Source organism: Macrobrachium rosenbergii, chromosome 54 (genome assembly GCF_040412425.1).
Source record: "Macrobrachium rosenbergii isolate ZJJX-2024 chromosome 54, ASM4041242v1, whole genome shotgun sequence".
Lineage (NCBI taxonomy): Eukaryota > Metazoa > Arthropoda > Malacostraca > Decapoda > Palaemonidae > Macrobrachium > Macrobrachium rosenbergii.
In genome coordinates, this window is record NC_089794.1 from 10,020,924 (window position 1) to 10,035,375 (window position 14,452).

General features: G+C 41.4%; 1 protein-coding gene across 1 annotated transcript; it reads right to left on the reverse strand.

The window, feature by feature from the left end:
* Positions 1-5,761: 5,761 nt before the first annotated feature.
* LOC136834570 (cerebellar degeneration-related antigen 1-like) lies at positions 5,762-6,364 on the reverse strand. The gene has a single exon (XM_067097150.1). It carries the CDS (start codon positions 6,362-6,364, stop codon positions 5,762-5,764), a length of 603 nt encoding a protein of 200 aa, XP_066953251.1.
* Positions 6,365-14,452: the final 8,088 nt, after the last annotated feature.

Below are 14,452 nucleotides of genomic sequence, written 5' to 3' on the forward strand. Positions count from 1 at the left end.
ACTGGATAAGAAAGGTGTTATTTGTGTTTTATTGGAATTATTATCTTTATATTCTCAACTTGCTTACCTGTCCACTCCCTCTGACAATTATTTCAATTGATCTGTATTGCCGCCTAAAATGTCATCAATGCTTGATTGCATCCTTTGTGCACAAAGGTGTAAGGAAGAAATTTTATTTACTTATCCTCTAATACTGAAACACGTATCCATCGTGATTCACAGACCGAAAGGAAAATATTGTTGGCTCTTTTTATACGGTCCCTGTCCTGATAGTTCTAAGCTGATTTCCATAAAAAGCTCATTCGTTATTAGACTGAAAACCAGCTTATGTTTTTGGTACTGGAAATTATAAATAAATAACATATTCCACTTACATATTTAAAACTTATTCTAATTAGGCATTGAGGTATTAGGAAAAATCATTACCTGGTGCTGACAGGGCTAAGCTGATGTCTATAAAAAGCTCATACTTTATCAGATTAAAAATTAGCTAATGTTTTGATACTGGAAGTTATAAATACTGAACATATTCCACTTACATATTTAAAACTCATTCTAATTAGGCATTGAGATAGCGGGAAAACATCATTACCTGGTGCCGAAGTTTTCACTCCTAATGAAACGTTAGCTTAATTTTTGGCATGATCATTAGAAATCGTTGTGGAAAATAGATTCTTTAAATAGCAACACTCTCCGTATATGAAGGAATAAAAATTCAAGAACATTCTCTAGAGGAGGTTCCGGCAACACTCGGCATCTACATAAATGAAAAACAATAAAATACGATGAATCATACAACAATTTCATCAGTTAGGATATCAAGTTTTCATTTTCTTATACATTTATTCACCTCTTTAACGGAAATAAGAAAATTTCCTTATACAGTGATCTGTATAATTATACACTCCCTAAAATGATTCACTGCTAAATGTCTACTCTTAAATCACTGCATTCTACTTTTCTACATTAATCTTCTTATTCAAATCCTAATAGGACATTATTCATCTTTCCTAACGTTATTTTACTCTCTTTTTCTACAAGGTATGATGATCTGTATACTTAGAATATGATCCATCCTTATTAAAATCCCTCTTTGCGTTCTGATCTATTTGATTTGTCTTCATGTCAGTATAAAAATATCCTTTATCATGGCTTAAAATAGTTTTCTCTATTCCTGTAATTGTATCCAATTGGACTTAATCATAAATGGAAATTTCTTTTTTTTTATTTCGTATACAGTTCTTTTATCAAGTATCAGTCCTTTAATTCTTCTTTTTTAACCGCCTTAGATTTGCATAAAACATTTGCTAACCCATTTACAAAAAAGACAAGTAAAAAATTACACATTTTCGTTCTCGTATCCTTCCAAAACAAAAAATTACCCGTTTTCGTATCCTTCCAAATAAAAATCGTTTTCGTTCTCGTATCCTTCTAAAAAAAAATATACTTGTTTTCGTTCTCGTATTCTACCAAAAATAAAAAATACTTGTTTTCGGATCCTTCCCCTCCCACAAAAAAAAAAAAAACATAACCATAGCAGAATCGGGTGTCCATTTCAAAAATCAGTTTTTGAACCCTGCCATAATGAGGCAAAAACCGGACGTACTCATTAATTGAATGGCTGAAAAGTGAGAGGTTATAAATCCTCATTATTTCTCTCACAGAAGAAATCTCACCCCCATTTATCAACTCCCTTTTTCAGTTGTCCAACGAACCTGTTTTTTTTTTCTGATCCGTAATGAACGCATCAGGAATAGGGAAAAGGAGATTTTTTAAAACTAATTTTCTATATAGAAGTGATATATTATTAAAGTATATCCTAGTCATTGATATATGGACTGTAAGACGCAATGACACCTGATGACATTTTACCAAAAAGGCTATGATGCAATATCATGAGACTGTTAATCTCACACTTAGTAAAGGAAGTGACTCAGGAACATACAGAGAAAATAAAGAAAAATAGAGAATGTAATGAGTTTTTATGATTAATACATACTACATAAAAATGGAAAATCTGAGACGGTGACGAATATCATAATTTGACAATGATACGGTAAAATGTTTACATCCGTGAAAAGCTGTTTTCCATTTGAGGAAAATGAAGAAATAAAGGTTTTGGAGAAGGGGGCACGTTTCGGAAGTTCTGGAGAAGGAACAGAGGATGACCAAAAGAGGTCTGGAGAGGTAAATTGGAAGGACATATTTCTTGGTTCATCCATGGAACTTATCTGTAATGATATGAGATTAGGCAATTAATGCCCTTATACTGAATTATTGAGAAAAAGTGTGAGTGCATAAATTGTATTGTTGTATACAGTGTATAGTGATGAAATAATATTCATTATTAATTGTAATTTCATGGTTGCTCGCTTTAGTATTAGTTTTCTGTCTTTTTGCCTCTACGTCCGCCTTAGATCTTAAAAACTACTGAGGCTAGAGGGCTGCAAACTGGTATGTGATCGTTCACCCTCCAGTCACCAAACATACCAAATTGCAGCCCTCTAGCCTCAGTGGCTTCTATTTTATTCAAGGTTAAAGTTAGCCATAATCTCATAATCTTGCGTCTGGCACCGACATAGGTGACAACAACGTAGGCCACCACCGGCCTGTGGCTGAAAGTTTCATGGGCCTCGGCTGAGAGCTTCATGGACCGTGGTTGAGAGTTTCATACAGCATGATACGCTGTACAGAAAACTCGACTGCGACGAAGAAACTTGTTTAGAGTCGCAACTAGGTGAAGCAAAATAGGAAAGTAAAAAAAATAGGAAAGTAAAAAAAATTACAAGGAAGATAAGCATATTGAATTTGTCAATACAGAATATCAACAATTTCTCTTTATATACAACTTTAGATTTCTTGTTATTGTGATTCCTTGTTGCTACACTTACAATGTTCCTGGCATCCTGGAATGTCAAAGCGATAAAACTTCACGAGAGATTTCCTCTAATGAAAGAATATATCCTCATATTTTTATTTTTCATGTTTGAAATAAAAATGTGAACTTAACGGCGAAACTCAAGCTGTGGAAAAACGAGTCTAACGAGGAAATTCGGTGTTTTTACTGACAATTTTTTTGTTAAGATTTTGCATCTGAGAGAGAGAGAGAGTTAAGAGAGAGAGAGAGAGAGCATCTGAGAGAGAGAGAGAGAGAGAGAGAGAGAGTATTTATGCAGCTACTGAGTTCACACACGGTAAAAGAAGTTCCAGAAATTGCTAACTTCAGAAGCGAAGTTGGGAAAATGATTTTCATTCTGATTATCGAAGTTAAACGACCTGTCATAACTATGCGCAGGAATTTCGTTGAGTCTTGCTCCGTAATGAAGCGATGGCAGAGAATTCCCTCGGGCGTTTGCAATCTGGGAGAGAGAGAGAGAGAGAGAGAGAGAGAGAGAGAGAGAGAGAGAGAGTTGTATCCATACTTCATGAACGTATAATTTAAAACACTTGGTTACGTTAGATCAGAATCAGAATGACTACTATTCATAAGAAAAAATCTACTATCTTTATATATATAATATATATATATATATATATATATATATATATATATATATATATATATAAATATAGTATATAGATATATATTATATATATATATATATATATATATATATATATATATATATATATATATATATATATATATATATATATATATATATATATATATATATATATATATATATATAATATATATAATAATAAGAAGTCGCTAAAAGCTGTCCATTTAGAATGTTGAGAGTGGGATTGTCGCTGCATAGGCAACCCAAGTTGACCCAGACACCAACACATAGAACTTATCAGTATTCTGATCTGTCCCTTCCCTTTACCTGGGACAGACATTTGGATAGCACGGTCAAAAGGGGCAAGGATAAGAGGTTGAGTGCCACCATTCTATGAGGGAGAGTGATTTTGCTGAAATGTCTTTCCACAGGACACCTGGGGAGATGCAAGCAGACAGTCAAGACACCTGGAAGATGACGCATCTTGGGCACGGTCACCATACGGGCCCAACATCGGGGCCCCTACCCTCGGCAGATGCCTTAAAAGGAGCCAGGACAGGAAGATCTTTGCAGTTAGCCAGACACGCGTGGGAGATCGCTATGAGACACTGAGAGGCCCCCAACCCCTGTCACCACCTGACCCTCCTGACTCGAATCCAGTTCCTTTGTCACCACGTGAATGGACATTCCATGTGAACTAGTGTATACAACCACAAGTGCGATCGCCCTTCGTCATTCTTCGCCAGAGACCCGGCCCCCCCTCCCTGACGGTAAAGTACAAGAGAAGGCTTTTCAGCCACGACATTTTGCCCTAAGAAGTGTTTATTGAGTGCCAGTATATCTCTGTATACATTGTGCCATTTTACCCAGTGCTATTTCAAGTGTTTTGTGTTCCAGTGCTAAGTGTTCATTCATTCCTCGAGATCTTGGCACCCTCAGTGCAGTCTCGATCCATCTGTATGTTTTATATTTTCCCTTACTAGCGTGTAATACTTAAATCTCTCTAGCAGAGGGATCCATTTCCCGTGGACTTTTCTTGGGCTGTGCCTTGCGACCATTCAAGTCTCCAGTAGGAAGACCTCCAGGCTTTGCAAGCCTCAATATTATTTACTTTTCCATTTTTTTTTATCCTTTTATTGTAAATACAATTACTTTAGTTAACCCCAGTGTTTACATAACATTCCCTCATGAAGTATAGGCCTAAGCTCATATGAAACATGCCTTTTTTCTTTTCTTTTTATGATTCCCTGGACCGCAAAGTCAGATTTTCAAGGCCAAGTGAGTAAAATTCCGTTGCTAACCTGTTAAGGTGTTCCACAAATCCAGAAAACCAGGGAAAATCATAAAAATGGTAGCCTTCCTATAAGTCTCGTTTTGCGGTTGCAATCCCCCCCCTGCTATTGTTGCTTTGTTGCGTTTGCAACTCACCAAATCAGTGATGAGCAAAGCTAAGCTGGGAGACAATTCCAAACCTGATACCACACTCACAAACCAAGAATTTCCACAAAGTAATGTGCTTACCTTAGAACAGAAAATTTTTTACAAACGTGACTGACCCTAGGAAATCAGGGAAATAGGGACGCATGTAACAACTGATAGAAAAGAACCACCATGTTAGATTTTGTTACAGCATGCCTTTTATGATGGGTATTTAGGAAACAACGAGTGCTAACCATTTTATTTTCGAGCAATAGTGCGAAAAAATTCCTCAGTGCAAAATTTTTCACTTCGCATTTCGGAATCGCAAATATTATTTAGGCGCAGACGTACTCCCACGTGGGACAAGATGAAATCAGTTTGCATTGCTGAAATACTCTCTCTCAGGTTATCTAAAACTAAGTTCAAGTGCTAGGAAAGCTAAATATGAACTCTGCTTCTGGGCAAAATTACAGGGTTATTTCACCATTATCCGCCCATCCCAGGAATTTCCCCGCAGTCAGGAAAGCCCAGACAGTGTTTTGTAAACAAAAGGGTTCATTCAACCAGTGTCTAAAAATAACCCGCACCAGTCTAGAGTCAGACGACCTTCACCCCACCCCTTCCCCTCCCTGCATGCCTACCCAAATCTTCATTCATTGCCCGAGTAGTTTGCCCCATAACTTTGTCCACACTCGGGCCACTCTCAGCAAATTTTTTTTTTATCCAAATTCCACGTCCTACGAGACGAATAAGTCCTACGGGATGAACCCAATTTCCAAGCCCTAAGAGACGAATCCAGTTTCCAAGTCCTACATGACAAATCCAATTTCCATGTCCTACAAGACGGAATTTCCATGTCCTACGGGACGAATCCAATTTCCAAGTCCTAAGGACAAACCAAATTCAAATTTACAAGACAAATTTCCAAGTCCTACAAAGGACGAATCCAATTTCCAAGTCCCCAGAAATTCCAAGTCCTCTGTGACGTCCTCAAATTCCATGTCCTCCGTGACGTCCTCCAATTCCACGTCCTCCATGACGTCCACGAATTCCATGTCCTCCGTGACGTCCACAAATTCCACGTCCTCTGTGACGTCCTCAAATTCCACATCCTCCGTGACATCCTCAAACACGTCCTCCGTGACGTCCTCAAATTCCACATCGTCCGTGACGTCCTCAAATTCCACGTCCTCCGTGACATCCTCAAATTCCACGTCCTCCTTAACGTCCTCAAATTCCACGTCCTCCGTGACGTCCACAAAGTCCACGTCCTCCGTAACATCCTCAAATTCCACATCGTCCATGACGTCCTCAAATTCCACGTCCTCCGTGACATCCACAAATCCCACGTCCTCCGTGATGTCCACAAATTCCACGTCCTCTATGATGTCATCAAATTCTATGTCCTCCGTGATGTCCACAAATTCCACATCCTCCATGACACTCGACCTACGTGACGCCTCAAATTCCACGTTCCACCAATTAACGTCCTACGTGATGAAACAAATTCCACGTCCTCTGTGATGAAATTAATTCTAAGTCTTACGAGACGACAAACCTACTATCCCCGCAATAACCGGCCGAGGCCGTGTGAGAGATAAAGTATATTTCTTCATTTTAGCCATTCAGGCCACCCCCATGTCTTATTAAGGTAAAATAATTCCAATCGCCTGGTTGCCCCCACCAAAATCGGTTCCCAATCCCATTGATTTCTCAATCCAAATTCATTTAACTTTAGAGGGCCCTACCAACTAAATATGTCAAAATGTTGACTCCAAGAGCCCAACACAATGAGGACTTTAAGTTCTACATGCAGGCAGGAAAAGACCTGGGAATGTCGGGCCAATAATTATGGGACTGGGTCCAGGGAACCTAGATGCTGCAAAAGCGGAGAGGGAGATAGAAAGAAAAGAAAGGGAGAAAGAGAGAATTGCCCAAGAGAAGAGAGAGGAGATAGAGAGGCAAGAGAAGGAGAAAGAGAGAATCACCCAGGAGAAGAGAGAGGAGATAGAGAGGCAAGAGAAGGAGAAAGAGAGAATCACCCAGGAGAAGAGAGAGAAGGCAGAAAGAATAGCGCAGGAGCAAAGAGAGGAGATAGAGAAGCAAGAGAGAGAGAGAGAGAGAGAGAGAGAGAGAGAGAGAGAGAGAGAGAGGAGAGAGAGAGGAACGAGAACAACAGCGTGCTCATGAACTCCAAGTGTTGGCCCAAAGGAGTGCCTCTCCCCCCGCTCCTGCTGCTGGGATGAGCGCCCTCAGCCAGGCACATTCGTTTATGCCGAAGTGAACTGAGGCAGAGCCCGAAGTATGGCTCGAGCGGGCCAAAAAGGTCCTAGATTGCTGCGCCCTCTCTCCGCTGAACTTTCCCTTGCTCTTACCAAATTCCTCGGAGGGAAGTCACTGATTGCCTATCACGCCCTCCCGGTGGAGGACCGGGGAGATTGGGAGGTCATATGCCAAGCTGTCACCAAGGCATACGAGATCACCCCGAGCACTGGAGGAGACGATGGAGAGGGCACACAAGAGACATAGGCCAGAAGTGGTCAGACTGGGCATACCACTCGGAGCGGGCGCTAGTGAAATGGCTCGAGTCTGAAGGGGCCACCAGCACAGCCGAGGTACTCGAGAAGTTTAAGTTAGAACATTTCCTGCGCTAAGCCCTTCCCGCTTTGGCCACGCACGTAGTAGAAAAGGTCCCTGCAACACTGACAGAGTGTTGCCGCATAGCTGCTATGTGGGAGACTCACCACCCTCAGGAGAGATCAATGGGGCGGAAGATCTATCCCCCCTCCTTCCTCGCCGGCGCCCCTCCACCGAGGAATCGGCACTTGCAGAAACCTGTTGTGTGTGGGTTCTGTAGGAATGTCGGGCATTCCACCGAGCAATGCCGAAACAAGCAAACAGCCTCTTAAATCCTTTCCCGGAAACCCACCAAATAACTTGCCTGCGCCCTCCACAGGGGCAGTGCAAAAAGATTCTAGCCAATGCTATTGCACGGCATGCAAGGTGTATGGCCACTCTCCCTCATGGGTGAAATGCCCTAAAAATAATAAATCAAATAGTCCTGCCATCGCCTTGGCCATCACGAATTCCGAGGCCTTGGGCCCTCCTGCTGAAGGTCCCATATATGCGGCCCCTCCCCAGGGCAGCTACCCCTCGCGCCGAGTCAAGGCATTCGATGATTCTGGTTTGCAAATCTCCCTCATACGAAGGGACAGAGTTGCCTATGGAGCAATCATCGACAGAAAAAAAACTGAGAGTCACAAGACCTCATCAATCTAAAATTTGCAATCTTGCAATAGCAAGCTATCTTCCCGGAGGCTCTGACATCCTCCTGGGACAGGACTTTCAGTCCCCACCTAAGTCACGACAATCCAGGGGTCCACATTCCCCAATTCACTCCTCAGGCACGAGTAATCCTCCACCCCCTTTCCCCCAGTCAGTACTGGCGTCCCCCTGGGACCATAAGGACGTGAGGTTCCTACCAGTGACACCTGAGTACGATGTACAGTGGCCCCCTCGATCGATTCCCGATCCCATTCCAGTGCCAGGGCCCCAATCAGATCTCCCTCCAGGAGATGCTAAATACCATTCCAAATCCCTGCCAGTGCCCCTTGCATGCACCGAGCAGTGCCAAGCTCCGTCCGTCCTGACCGACGAGCACACTGTGCCTGACCCTGCCTTAGTGCCAGCGCCAGAGCACGCCCCCAATCTCCATTCAAGGGATCCAACTCAGGAGCCCCTCTCTTCTCCCAGCCTGGCCCCGTTACCAGCATTGGTAAGAGAGATGGTTCCTCCCGACCACAGTGGAAGTTCACCTAAAGGTGCGGCCTTGCAACCCGTGCCTGAGCTGGTCATTGCTACTTGCGAGACTATCACCGCCCCTACCCCCCCCCTCTGTCTCAGTCCCCAGACCAGTTGCAAGTCAGTTAAGTTAAGTATATCTTAGTTTAACCTCACTGAGCTGATTAACAGCTCTCCTAGGGCTGGCCTGAAGGACGTGGCTAAGAACCACCTGGTTAAGCAACGGACCTAGCTCCGAACCATTATAGCGAGAAATGAATTTCTCACCAGAAACAAATTTCTCTTGTTCTTCACTGGCCGGTCGGAGATTCGAACTCGCGACCATCAGAGTGGTAGCTGAGAACGGAACCCGCTCACCCAGCGAAGAACTAGTTGCAAGTCAGGATTCTGCTATCTCTCACTTGGCCAATGAACTTCAAGAGCTGGGACGGATCATGGTAGAACTAGCAAAGAAGGTCCCTGGGTCAGCTGTCAAGAAAGCCAATGCAGGTGGTACTCACATACCGCCTCCAAGCACAGGTCCCCCGATTCCCCTGCCAAGAACAGCCACCAATATAGGAGAGGTCCATGGAGGAAATACCAAGGGAGTGGATAATTCCAGGTAGATTGAAGAGAGCCTCCGAGCTCTCCTGGCACCTGCGCCAACTTGGCACAGTGCCACCCCTTCATCCTCCGAAGATCTTAGCACCTCTATCCAGAAAGAGGATGTCAAGGTCCTCCACTATTTTCATTATTCCCTTTTGTAACGCTCTTCCTTATTCCTTCCTATAGCATTTCTTTCCTCCCTGTGATTACTACTTACTTTTGCTCCACACATGGGAACACCCAACAAGCCCACGCAAGCTCATGCCTTGCCTAGGCCCCCATTTTACTTAATCACCTCTGCAAATGCAGAGTGCCATTGGTAGTTAGGCCACCTGCATAAGTCTTACGACTCCCCTTCATTGCCTACCGCAGCAGGAGGCATTTAAATATGATATGCCATTACCATCTGTTATTACTGTTACGAGTGCAAAAATGGCACAGTGCCATGAGCGTAGATGCTGGCAACTGATCCTTCCAGAGGAGTCGCACCCTCTGGTTACCTTTGCGGTCCCTTGGGCTAAGAAATGGCCTTACCTGTCTTCCACAGGCTACGGTGTATAATTCTGGCTATTCTGAATATGTCATTTATTCTCTTTTGATTTTTGTAATAACCTCGAGTCTTAGACTCGCGCCCTTGGGTTTATAGTACCACCTTTTGTAATACAAGGATCGTGGCCTGCTATCCAGAAAGCGGTGTCCCACCCCCTTTGCTTGTTTTAATTTTTTTCTCTTGTAATAATTGTAACTTCATTCCTCCCCCACCTTTTTTTTTTTGTTTGCTTTGTTCATTCGTACATTAAATGAATACCATTAAAATTTCGCCTTGATTAACAGAAAATCAAAAGCGTAAATTGGCGCCATCAAAAGCCAGTAAAATCATAAAAAATGGCGAAATACAAATAGCAGAAAATGGTAACCCTATAGTACATGAACCCCTGTCTAAAATTGGCGTCGTTTAAAGTTGGCGAATTAGAACTTGTGAATAATCTCTTTGCCTCACTCGCTCACCCAGCTGTCAAATACCCGCTGTAAACTGTCAACTGTCAAACTAGCGATTTTTTTTTTTTTTTTTTTGAGCTATTAGCTACGCATTGAGTTTGTAGACCATTATTGTCCGTTGATTGAAAATATGAATTGAGTATTGCCATTAAAATTTCTAGTAAGGGGGATATCATTTAAAACCAATGCTTTATTATCATTTAGACTGCCTCCTCAAGGCAAACTAACTGCATGCCTCTAATCACTGTTTAGCATTAAGTGTATGATTATTTTTAGACTTTTATCTTAACGGTAACACGTACGTTGTGTTAGTATTTTACAGCAACTTCCTATATTCTTAGCTGCCCTGCCTCATAGTCTTCAGTAACTTATATTCTGTCAAGTTTAGCTGTTGTGATTATCAAATTCCTGGCAGTTAAAGCATCAGTCAAATTAGGGTATTTAGTGACTTACAAACACCTTCACGTAATGGAAATTGCCTTGTTTTGTAAGCCACAATGCACTCTGCGACTAACACAAATTGTTCAGTTCATTCCTCAGTGAGATATCATATACTTTGAGTGCTGCAGAGACTTAAATGAACAAATTATAATTAAAGATCATTACAAAGTAATATCAGTTTGTGTTGGAAGGAGTATCCTAGTAACATAACGTAAAGCATCTTTTCCGACTTCTTGATCATCAACATTCGCACCCGAATGAAGATGCGTATGTTATCTTCCATGGGGAGCTATTATAATTAACAAGAAGTCGCTAAAAGCTGGCCCTTTAGAATGTTGAGAGTGGGATTGTCGCTGCATAGCCGACCCAGGTTGACCCAGATACCAACACATAAAACTTATCAGTATTCTGATCTGTCCCTTCCCTTTACCTGGGACAGACATTTGGATAGCACGGTCAAAAGGGGCAAGGATAAGAGGTTGAGTGCCACTCCCTTAAGCAGCTTAAATGAACTAAACTGCTTAAAACAACCATATTATGAGGGAGAGTGATCGCACTGAATTGTCTTTCCACAGGACACCTGGAGAGATGCAAGCAGATGGTCAAGACACCTGGAAGATGACACATCTTGGGCACAGTCACCATACGGGCCTGACATTGGGGCCCCTACCATCAGCAGATGTCTTAAAAGGAGCCAGGACAGGAAGATCTTTGCAGTTAGCCAGACACGCGCCGGATATCACTATGAGACGCTGAGAGGCTCCCCCCCCCACCCCCCACCATCACCACCTGACCCTCATGACTCGGATCCAGTTCCTTCATCACCAAATGAACGGACATTCAATGTGAACTAGTGTATAGTGCCACGAGTGCGATCTCCCTTTGCCATTCTTCGCCAGAGACCCGCCCCCTCACTGTAAAGTACAAGTGAAGGCTTCTCAGTCACGACATTTTGCCCTTAAAAGTGTTTATTGAGTGCCAGTATATCTCTGCATCCATTGTGCCATTTTACCCAGTGCTATTTCAAGTGTTTTGTGTTCCAGTGTTGAGTATGCATTCATTCCTCTAGACCTTGGCACCCTCAGTGCAGTCTCGATCCATCTGTATGTTTTATATTTTCCCTTACTGGCGTGTAATCCTTAAATCTCTCTTGCAGAGGGACCCATTTACCGTGGACTCTTCTGGGGCTGTGCCTTGCGACCTTTCAAGTCTCCAGTAAGAAGACTTCCAGGCTTTGCAATATTATTTACTCTTCCATTTTTTTTATCCTTTTATTGTAAATACAATTACTTTAGTTAACCCCAGTGCTTACATAACATTCCCTCATGTAATAGAGCCCTAAGCTCATGTGAAACATTCCTTTTTTCTTTTCTTTTTATGATTCCCTGGACCGTAAAGTCAAATTATCAAGGCCAAGTGAGTAAAATTCCGTTGCTGACCTGTTAAAGTGTTCTACAAATCTAGAAAACCAGGGAAAATCATGAAAATATATATAGTTTGGATAGGATAAAAGCTGTTATGATAATTTATAATGATGCCAGAAATCTTACAATCATTCAGGAAGTCACTCAAACATACGAATTTAGGCCACTACTCGTAATGCTCCTCTGCTGTAAGTTATTCCCGTGATATATTTTTAAAAAATAGCAATTATAATTTATTTAAATTTTTGTCTTAAGTTTTACGTAAAATGCAATATACGCAATCATTCTTTTCTTGGGTAAAGGAAAAGGACTCATTTCCTGAGATTATTAAATAAAAAATAAAAAAATTGCTTCTCCATTTCCACACTGATAACCAGTTAACCAGATGCCGTCTTGTTATAAAGGAGGGAATCTTCATTCTAATTAATTCCTTCTTTTACTTGTTTCTTGGAAATTGTAACAATCCATAATCTTTAATGAACACCCGATACAACCAACGAGATTCTATACTTGGAACATCCACTTTCCTCGTCCCAAGTCACCCTCCTCTAATACACACTCACTCACACACACACACGCACACACACACACACACACAAAGCTAAAAAATAAAAAGGCTCTATAAATGGCCGCCTTCTCAGAGAAGATAATGATTAATTCTGACTTTCATAAGATATTAGCTACTTCCTCTACGATGATGAGATGCTATGATTAATTTGAGGTAATTTTCTAATGACAAGCTTCTCTCAGAAAAGTGTGTAAGGTAAATATCTAAATTATGTAAATCAAGGGTATTTCTTTCTCTGTATCACAGCATATATCCATTATGTATCCATTAATTTAAATTCTTTTAATATACATAACTGGACAATCTAAAATCACTAGAGTGATGCCAAATATATTTTGTTAAACTTTTCAAGCAGATCCTTTCGGTGCAATGACGAAATCGAGAGGCTATGATATTCAGTCATGCTGAACATTTGCAGTAGGGCAAACCAATATAAATAAATAAAAACTCACTCAGTCCTCCTCATTCATCATCTGCAAACTCCCCGTACGTGTCACGCTGTCGACACGTAAGTAAATGGAAGGAGAAGAAATTACTCGGTTTATTTTGTAACTGTCGTCATAATTCTCGAGAAAATTACCTTCCGTCTTATTTTGCGTCAGATGCTCCTTGCACGCTCGCCGAGTCCATTATCCCGGTGTGTGAAGGAACATCTCTTTCATGAAAAGACTCTCCATAATCCGGCAACAGGCTACGCATCTCAGACTGTATTTAGGGCAAATTAGAATTGCAAGGGGAGTATTATTATTAATATCAATATTATTGTTATATTTCAGTAGATGAAACCTATTCACATGGAACAAGCACGAGGGGCCATTGATTTGAAATTGAGGCTTCCGAAGAATGTTGATTTCAACCTCCCACGGCAGACCCCACACTACAGCAGTAACTGATCATGATTCTTAGCCAGTGATTTTTCATCGCCCTGGGGTAGACGCGAACCCGCGACACCTGAGTGCCTCGGCACGACACTATTCACTTTACCAGTGGACCAGCTATTCATGGATATTGGCTTTCCTATATAATTCGAGCTTACATGAAGATTTAACCATATTTTCATTGTGTTTTTGTTATGTTTTTCGTTTTGCCTCTCATTCGAGGTTGAGGAGCGGGTTTGTGCTTCTTGATGGTGTGGTGCCCCATGTACCATCTTTCACTGCACCAGGTATACTAATGAAAACTCTTCATGTGAAAACTATGACTGAAATTTTAGGAGACAACGTGATGGTGGCCCTGTTTTGAGGTTTTAAAGGCTTGTGGTTTATGAAAATATCTTTTAATTTGATATAGATATGTCTTGTTTATTTCATTTATGGTAGTTTCAATTCCATTAGAAATTAAACCTCTTCGATTTTACCTTTTTTAAACATTGACCTTGAGAACGTCTATTATAAACTCATTATTTATATCATTTCGTTTTCATTCATTCTCATCATAGTGCTGAATGACCCTATGGGTCCCCGGGCTTGGCTTTATGCCTAAATTACATATTCCATTCCATTCCACGCCGAGTCGGGCGTGGTTGTTCAATATGATTGATCACTCACCCTAAGACCAGAGTTGTAGAGAGATATACTCTCGATATCTTGGCAAAATAAAGGAAAAAACGAAGCCATGTATGTCTTTTGCCATTAATATTTTAATCAGCATTTAAGAACGCAAAGGTCCTTGCACATATACATGCACAAATGCATACTGACTGCTACCGA